Source organism: Henckelia pumila, chromosome 2 (genome assembly GCF_033568475.1).
Source record: "Henckelia pumila isolate YLH828 chromosome 2, ASM3356847v2, whole genome shotgun sequence".
NCBI lineage: Eukaryota > Viridiplantae > Streptophyta > Magnoliopsida > Lamiales > Gesneriaceae > Henckelia > Henckelia pumila.
Genome location: NC_133121.1, coordinates 32,511,729 through 32,521,732, shown reverse-complemented (window position 1 = coordinate 32,521,732; position 10,004 = coordinate 32,511,729). Strand labels below are relative to the sequence as shown.

General features: G+C 33.4%; 1 protein-coding gene across 2 annotated transcripts; it reads right to left on the bottom strand.

The window, feature by feature from the left end:
- Positions 1 to 2,156: 2,156 nt before the first annotated feature.
- LOC140885362 (uncharacterized) lies at positions 2,157 to 3,317 on the bottom strand. 2 transcript variants are annotated; one of them, XM_073292326.1, is made up of 3 exons: positions 3,035 to 3,317; positions 2,752 to 2,882; positions 2,157 to 2,414 (listed from the first exon to the last, which is right to left on the bottom strand). In XM_073292326.1, the coding sequence occupies exons 1-3, from the start codon at positions 3,260 to 3,262 to the stop codon at positions 2,276 to 2,278; spliced, it is 498 nt and encodes a 165-aa protein (XP_073148427.1). In that variant the 5' UTR covers positions 3,263 to 3,317; the 3' UTR covers positions 2,157 to 2,275. The 2 variants fall into 2 exon arrangements, with proteins under 2 accessions (XP_073148427.1, XP_073148426.1); XM_073292325.1 differs by having other exon boundaries at positions 2,157 to 2,417; positions 3,035 to 3,315.
- Between the last annotated feature and the right edge of the window lie 6,687 nt (positions 3,318 to 10,004).

Below are 10,004 nucleotides of genomic sequence, written 5' to 3'. Positions count from 1 at the left end.
AACACTTTGTAGGGGACCACGAACGTGTAGTTCACGCGCTTCTCCTTTAAAGCTCGCCCTCCAAATACAACTTAAGACACAAAACCAAGCTTTCCACCCTAGAGCTCGTCCACCCTAGGGGTCGCCCGCTTTAGGGGGTTCCCGCCCTAGGCAAGCCTCTCCTCCACATCCTTCTTCTACGCTCTCGATATACTCTTTCACATATCCATTCCAAATTGTCATAAGCTTTTGACTTACCTTAGAGACCTCATGTCTAAGGTCCAACTTGATGGGGTTCTCCTTCACCCCTTGGAAGCCAACATACACCTTCTTCCATAATTCTCTCATGGGGCAGCCCTACCCCTTAGAATGAGACTCGGACATTAGTCTTTGGTTATGGGCTTTCATTGGGCTCAAGCACTTGATGGGCTCACTCATGGGGTATCAAGTATATTAAATGAAATGAAAGGTTGAAAACTTGTCCCACATTAAAAAAATAATAAATAGAAATCTTCCTAGTATATCGTATTAATTTAGTGTTTAGATCTAATCAAGCCATGTCATGACAAGTCAGCCGATGGTGAAGGAGATGTACTGCACTGACCAGGCCGGCGCACGATGCACATACGTAAAGTGTGCACTTTGCACTTCGCATGTATGCGTTGTTGCGAGGAGCTTTTCCTTATATGACTCAAAAATGGTGGTTTGATGTCATGCCCTGTGGTGACATGATACTTTATACAATTAGCATACACGTGGAAATTATTCGATGATATGGCGAGAAATTGAGTGGCCACTCGAACCTCTGATATGACATCAGCTATTAGTCATTGGATTGCGATCTTCAGGGAATGAAGGAGTGTGAAAGATCAAAAGTGGATGTGGTTAAGAAGATTGGATGATGATTAGATGAGTTAGACTGATCTAGATCAAGGAAAGTAGTTGTGAGATGTGATGGATCTAGGGATATATCTAAGGGATGTGATCATTTTGAAGAGATACGGTATGGATCGTCAAATTCAAAATATACGCACCATATTGAATCTGATCAAAGAATGTGATCCAATGATTTTGGTTACCAAATGAGGTGCGATCTACACTCATAATCCATATTTGACCCATCAGATTGAATCTAAGCATAGGGAAACATCTAAAAGCGAAAAGACTCTTTCAGCCCTTATAAATGTATAAATAGACCAACGTCTCATAATGGAATTTTTTACACAACCAAAAACACGAAAATATACATTTTACTCCACTAAATTCAAATTTCGATCTTCATAAAGAAGGTTTCAAAATCATCTTGAAGTTCTCCTAGTGTTGTAATTTGGAGTACGTCTACTAAAATACGAAATTCGTTGTATCTTGAGAGACGATTTTCGTGCTCCATAAATAGCGCATGTAGGGCAAATTTGTATGAAGAAGATAGAATTCAACTCTAACTTCGACTTATATTTTGTAAGTGTGCTTTGTTCTAATGTTTGTTGCAACAGATAATGTGAAAACTTCCCAACAGTTTCATATTCACACCACTTACATGTCAGTTAGTTCCCGCTATTCGATGAACCAATGAAAAAAGTAGTACTTTTGAAGGGAACATATTGTAAGCTAATTTTATCCGGCCATGGTTTGAATTATGGAAAATCATTAATTAATTTTATTACTAATTAGTTATGTACACGCAAACTAATTCTAATATTTTACAAATTATTAATTATTAAATTAAATTTATATAACGGACTGTGTATCTCATTGGCAACTATAATATTAGTCTATTGCGAAAGTGCTGGCCGCCCTATTGGGCTTGATAAGTACATTGCGTGTGTTTTCTCAGGTCGAGTAAATTAAAGTTCGTTAGCCCAACTAAATTCAACCAAATTAAAAGATCGATGTTTTATGTTTACTACGGGAACATCAAAATATATTAACGAAACATCATCAACTATAAATTATCCAGTGGAATTGAAACGCAAATAATTTAATTCATGCGAGTTCATGCCAAATTCCAATCATAAATTTAATTTTTTTCCATAAAAAAAATATCTTGTATGTTTATTTATAGTCATTTTCATCCAGATTTGAAATTTGGGATCAAATGTCGAATTTATAAACACATTTATAACAAATTTCTACCCATCTGAAGAAAAAAAAAAAAACTTATATTATGGGGAAAGAAAGAGGTCAAATCAAAGGGCTTATGAATTATTGAGTGAAACACTATAGTTAGACATTTACATGATCCGTAAATGTTATCAGAAATATTATTATTTATTTATTAATATATAATTATAATGACTCAACCTAGTTTGTTGAATCCATTAATATTGAAATCCGTTTGCACAGAAAACCCCTTGTCTTCACTTTTGAGCTCATGATCTTCATCAATTGGTTGAAGCCAACATCTTTGAAATAGGTCAATTATCTCAATGTTCTTGCTGCTGTCACAAAATAAAATAAAATAAAATAATATTAATATTGTCAATAATTGAGCTACATGGCGTGCGACCACAAATCGAATACTCCAGCAAGGGAGAGTTAATATATACAATTAATGACTCATTGAGTCAAGTTCATTAATTATTAGAGCCAGTTTTGAGATCTCAACGCTTCAATTAATCAAGACTATAGAAGATAATTAAATGTTGAATATCAATTTTCATAGATTTTAATTACATCATTAATATATAAAATTCACATAGATTGATTCTAAATGAATAAAACTCTTGTATATCGATTTAAAATGAGATGTAATTAATGTTGGAACGTACGTACCTTGATTTATTTTTATCAAATATTGATATTGATTGAGGTTGAAATCGAGGGCCCTCGTCAACTCCTTCACATATGATCTCTCCATTTTCATCTTCGTAACAAACAACACCAGCAGATCGATCCTCAAAAACCTGTCAACACAAAAGATCATAGAAACTAAATTCGAATCAAATTAATAACCCAAAAACATCCACCATTATATATATATATAAAATCAACCAAATCCCAAAAAAAATTAGTTTTTGAAAAAATGAATTAATATAATATTCAACCAATCGATCACCTTGTTTTTGACAGATGAAACTGAGAACTGAGAAGTGTTCGCACACATGGCCACTCTACAGTTTGCTGAGACTTTAATTGAAGCATACTTCAGAGGTAGAATTGGAGATGAATACAGGGAAGTACTATATCTGATAGCCATTGCTCCAATGTTTGTGAACAGAGAAGAAAAATTGGGGTTGTGGGACTTGATGAAGTTATTGTACATAAAAACATTATTATATACCATATGATTGCTTAATTAATATTGAATGGAGCTTCGTTTTCTTATGTTAAAGGTGGTAATTCTATTTTGAGAGTATCAACAATCTATATTTGTGACACAAGTTGATTTGATAAATTTGTTGTGAAAGTAACATTTTTTTTATAAATAATAATAATTTTTTTTATAAAGAATGTCGAATTAGAGATATGTCGATCATTACATAAAAGTTTTTGTCAATGTTAAATATATAATAAAAATTTAAAATTGGATTTTAAAAAGGTTAGATGTCTAATCAATAATACATTAGGTAAGGTAAAATTGATTATTTTAGTTTTGGTGGGATCCAGTTTAGCTTATCTTAAAGATGATGGCCTATAAAGAAATAAATCATCTGCATGATTTAAACTAATTGACTGAGTTTCTGAATAAATTTTTTAAACTTAATTGCATTAAATATCATCACAAATAATGATGTGGGGTGACTTGGAATTTGATTAAATTATTAATGTGTTGTACGAAATACCTTCTCAAGTCACGTCCCACCCATTTACTGTAAATTAATTCATTGACATTACCGGAAAATATATAGAGTATATATTAAAAAATTTATAATCTTAGGCTTCAAGACGTGATTTGAAAGAAAAAGAAATAAAAGAAAGAAAATTTTAAAAAATTGATTGTTTGAGAGATTTTTAAAGGAAGGAAAATAAAGAATTGGAGGAAATACAAACAAAAAAAATTTGATTTTAAATAAAATTAACTCATTTCCTTTATTTTCTTTCTTCAACTCTCAAACAAAAAAAAAAGATGTGTTTATTTGGTTTGATAACCATAGGATGAGCTTATTAATCAAATCTAACTCATCGTTTACTTATAAAAAATAATCAAAAATACCTTGTTGCATGTTTATATAGTTCATATCTCAAAGGTCCGTCATTCAATTCTGATTTTATGAGATTTTTTAAACTACACAAGGTATAACATATCCTGAACAATATTTTTGAAAAAAATAAATCCAAATAAATCATAATCTACCCTCATTTCATTCCTCATTTCATTTCATTTTCTTTTGTTTGATTTGACTTTAATTTCTACTATTGAATGGAAGAATTTTTTTTTTGGTTTTTAATATATATTCAGTTTATGAATTTTACCTATTTTTAAAAAGCACGTATTTTTATAATCAATAATTTTTTTAAAAAAATTGTAATTTTATTTATAAAATCGTTCATTACAAGTAAAACCAACCAAAAAAGAAATTCTCGATTCATCCAAATAATGGACGACGGAAAAGAAGCAAAAAATGTCATCCGGTGGGCGATCAAATTTGAAAGACGACGCTCACATGTGAATAATCAATAATATTATTCTTTCACATTTCATAATATGGAATTATGCATCGGAAGATGAGATGATAATATATATATATATAAATATTTTGTCTTTATTCTAATGTTTTCTAGTGATCCAAAGATGGATTGTACATATTATTATTTATGTAGACACTCATAAAAATATAAATTTTATTATATAAATATTTAGTGCCTGAGCTGTAACCCTGGTTGGTTGTAACTTGTACGAACTAGTCAGCCGAGCCTAGCTAGGTTTAAGTTATACCGTCATGTACAGTTGTATATCTATCTAACGCTTAATTGGCCCAATGGTTGGAAAAATATTTTTGACGCTGACTGGCTTTTGGTCACGCTTAACTGGCTTTTGGTAACATCCAATGGTTGGAAAATTAATTTTGACATTGATAAAATTTTTGGAATAATTATTCTATTAGACCATTTGCTTTTAGTGGTGTATGAAAATCGACTTAGGAAAATAGAATAAAAACCAGAGGCCCTAGACTTTGGCAGATTCGGTAGATACTCTATTGCAGTTGACAAGTAAAACCAGCATCTAAAAATTTAATAGGCAATCGAATTCAAAAGAAAAGTAAAAGCAGAATTTTTATCGCGTAAATTCGGTTGCCACAGAATATTGGTGACTCCTTGGTCCCAATCTCATAGTCTCTTAGTTGTTGTTGTATCCACAGCAGTTGAGCACGACAACTCCCAGCAGCTAAGTACTCTACCAGCTCAGTCGTGGAAGTAGCAATGGATGTCTGATTTTTGCAAAACCATGAGATCAGTCGATCTCTTAGAAATTGACAAGATCCACTAGTGCACTTCTTATCTAGCTTACAGTCATCATAGTCTATGTTTGAGTATCCAACTAGATTGAATTAGTTGTCCTTAGCATACACGAGCCCAATATTTTGGGTGTCTTTAAGAAACTTCAATATGTGTTTGGTAGCTGAGTATTCAGACTGCTTTGGATTGACATGAAATCTAGCAGATAAGCAAACAGAGAACACAATATATGGTCTACTAACAGTTAAGTATAATAACCAGCTTATTAGATTTCGATACAGTGTTGCCTCAACTAGTATTCCTTCTTCATCTTTGTGAAGTTTAACTATTGAGCTCGTAGGGGTAGTAGTAGCTGAGCAGTTCTCTATGCCAAATTTTTTGAGTATTTCTTTAGTATATTTGGTTTGGCTAATGAAAACGTCATTATCCAATTGCGTGAAGTCCAAGAAAGAATGTTAGTTCACCCATCATACTCAAGGCACTTGTTGAGATCAGTGAGTGCGCGTAGAGGGGAGAAGTGAATACACACTTGCACTTTTTTTCAATTTGAATGACTGGGTTCAGTCGTGATCACGACTGAAATGATTGTTTATTTCTTGACTATCAATATTAATTGATCAACAGATGGAAGGGCTCGACTAAAATGGTAAGAACACAAAAGTTTTTTTATTGATGTTCGGAGATGAAGAATCATACGTCACCCCTTCTTCCTCTTGGATGGTTTCACTAGAAGATTTGAGTAATACAACCATTTGTACAATCCCAATTCAGCAAGGACTTAACACTGCCTTAACTGAAACTCCTAGACTCAATACAAAGTTCAGTCCTCGACTGATTTTACAAACAAAAATGAGGTGCTTAAACACTTAGCACAAAATGATCATTAATGATCGAATAAGTAACTTGAAAGAGTGAGCTTTTACAGTTGTGTGATACTTGAGATTTTTAGTAACTCGACTGGTTGCTTGATCACAGATAGCTTTGAATACGTGAATGTACGAGAGAGACTTCAACAACTGATCTTTAAGCCTATTTATAGGCATCGTTCTGCAACGATCATAATTACTTACAAATATATCTATGCCTCTCAAATAGTTCTCGTTGCTTGGATTGTAATTCTTTGAGACAAACTTTGAATATAGTACAACTCTTCACACTACCACGGTTACAAATCCTGTAGATTATTTTGTCTTTTTCCATGAATGGTAGCAATTCAAATTATTTGGACTCTGATAGTTTAGGGAATTTTTTGTTGACTATAACTGAATTTCTTGAATATACTATGATAAATGTCAGTAGTCCAATCTTCAGACGAGCATCCTTGACTGATCAAGATAAACATCCAGTGGTGGTTTGGTCAAGGTTCTAAGTTCAGTCGTCATCTTCAGTTTTAAATACTCCGCTAAGTTTTGGTTGAGAATCTTTCGATAAATCCAGTTGTATAGATATCCAATTGGCTCCGGACTAATTCTTGGCTTCTACTGAACTATCCAGTTGAGTAACTCAGTTCAGTTGTCTAACTTTGTCCAGATAAGTTACACTATCAGTCTTTAAATTTTTTATATAATTATTTGTTTAACACCAAAACTTAAATTTAATCTCCAACATCCGACCACTGTGCTTCGTGTTAGGAAGTGTTAAAACTCGAGTTTTTCAGCCGTGGTTGGTGCAAATTATAGACTGCTGTGGGTAAGCTTATTTGGTTGGATTATTATTCGGTCTTGTGAGATGGATTAATGCTCAAATAATTGATATTTTTTGTATCTTCGATTGTAGGTACTAAATTTTCTACGATTTTTGGTATCGAATAAATTTTCAGAAATTTTTTTTCGGATAGTTCCGAAAATTCAGATTTATATATTGGAGAATTCTTGAAATATGGCGTGGCTTAAACTGAGTATTGGATTGTTCGATTATTGTTATTTTAATATTATTTAATGCTTAATGAATTATTTGTATGATGTAAGAATTTATATTTTAAAAATAATTGTGCGGGATCAAATAATGTAGAATACATGGATGGACTGCACTTGTGCTAATCTTCAATATCGGTTTGGAATTCTACATATTTTACGTTACTCATATACTGATAAGAATGCCGAAGTCATGAAATCATGATAGTGCAACATTGTACGAACATTTGACCATAAATGATATGTTACCAAATTATCGCATAGGGATTTTCATGGAGAAAATTCGATTGGACAATCTATTAATAACATGAGTAGTGGGCTTCAGACTTCATTGGAGTCGATTTCTGAGAAGACTAACCATTGACTGGTGGTGCAAGAACTGTTACGTGAAGCATTTGGGAATGCCTGAAGAACCATTTTTGAATAATGAAAGTTGCTTTGGCACATCGGCAAGTCATACGCAAAAGAATATAATGTATAAGATTTTTATAGATTGGTTGACGAAGGAAAACAACCACTATATACTAGATGCACTGAGTTTTCCAACTTGCTCTATTTCAGTTCAAAGTTAGTGGGAAATGGAGAGATAAGTCCTTTATAGTATTACTGGAATTTTTTCACCGAGTACTTCCGTCTCATGAGCATGGGTACCTAATTATTTTTATGAGACAAAACAATTAATATACAAATTATGACTTCATTAAAAAAAATATATGCTTGTCCAAATGATTGCATGATTTATTGGGGCGAAAATGAGAGAGAAGAAGCTTGTAACCTCTTGAGATGAAAGAACTTGCATAAGCAAACATAAAATCACTGAAAGGTGGAAAAGAAACGCCTTCAACTAAAAGCTCTTTTCCAAGGTTTTTTTAGGTATTTTCTATTAAATCCAAGGTTATAATGATTATTTATGTCATCTAAGACTGAAAATATGCAGTGACATTCGAAGAAATGGATAGTGGATGGAAATCTATGGCATCCAGTTGATTCATTAGCATGGAAGAAGTTTGATGTACGACACCAAGAATTTTAATTTTATCTTAGAAACATATGGTTGGATCTTTCCACGGATGGTTTTAATCCATTTAAAAGTAAAAGTACTTCACATAGTACTTGGACAATTGCCCTGATTTCTTACAATTTTCCACCTTGAGAATCCATGAAGCCTCATTTAATTATTTTATCCACCTTAATTCATGGCCCAAAAACATGTGGAAATGATATTGATATTGTAACATCCAATATTTTTAATACGTAAATTCGCATGCATAATTAGGGATTTTATTTATTTAGAATTTTAGATTATGGGTTAAATAATTATGTGAAATTATGTGTGCATGTTTTAAGTTATTTTTAAGCATTTAACCCATAATTAGTGATTTTTCATGATTTATGGAAATTAATTGTTTTGATCGCGTAGACGGGACCGTGGACGGACGAGATACCAAAATATTTAGCCAAAAATATTTTATGAGTTTTATGGCCTTAAAATAATATTTTAAGGTATTTTGTCAAGAAAAATTTAGTATTTAGTTATATATTTATTTAAAGGTTTATTTTTAGCCAAAATAAGTCATTTTAATGACTTTTATTAAATTTTAAAAATCCATTAAATTTATATTTCGGGATTTGGGTTGTGTTATCAGAATTATTAAGTTATTATGGAGTTTTAAATATTTAATTAGGTATGATTTTATTTCTAAATTAATTAATATCATATTTTAATTCTATTTATCAAATTTAAAACAAACCTACTCTATCTCTCAACCCTAATCAGCCGACTCCCACCTTCTTCCAAACCCTCTTCATGCCTCCATCTCAGAAAAATAGTCCTCCATAGCCGATCAACTCGTTCTTTGAAGATTTATCGAGTTTTTGGTTCGTTCGTCGTCCCGGAGCCCTTATACGCATCAACCTACTTCAAACAATTATAAAGGCATGTTTGATTCCTTTTCTTCTACACTATATAAGCTATTAAATCTCTTTTCATCAGAATCACCACGATTTTTACGTTAGAAAATCTGGAAATTTGAAGATTGCATGTTTAGTCATGTTTTTATTCATGTTTTTGCTTGTTTTCTTGGACATAGCCACGTTTTTCAGCCATGGGAGGGACCACACTGCTGCTGGTTGTGTAAGGGTGTGAGTGAGGGTCCTAGGAGTCATTTGGCTCAGTGGGATCGAACCAGGAAGGGCTAGGAACGAAGCCATCTCAGCTGGTTATCTTGGGGTGCACAGTTTAGGGTTGTTGGAAGAGGGGCTCGGTCCTGCTGTATGGGGCATGGCTGGGACCGATCCATGGTAGGTTAGGACCGGCAGGACCTTGGAAGGTCCTGCCGGCGGTGCTCCGGCCGGCCATGGCCGGAGCAAGGCGGCAGCAGCCCTGAAAGGGCTGCTGCTCGCGCAGCCGAAGGGAGTAGGGAGGGGGGGTACGGGTTTTGGGCTGGGGCTGGGTGCTGGGTCGGGTCTTGGGGTCAGGGTCGGGTCAGTAGAGTTTACGGTCGGGTCAAGTGATTCCATGTCCGGGTTAGGTGGGCCGGACTCGAGTATTTTAATTTTTAATTAATTAAGAGATTAATTTGTTTTGGGCTTTTATTAATTAGTTAGAAAATTATTTGGGCCTCCAAATAATTTTATTTAGGCTTTAAATAATTTATTTAAGTTAGCCCAATGATTTTATGGGCTTGGGAGCCCATGAGAATTTTTGGGCCAATC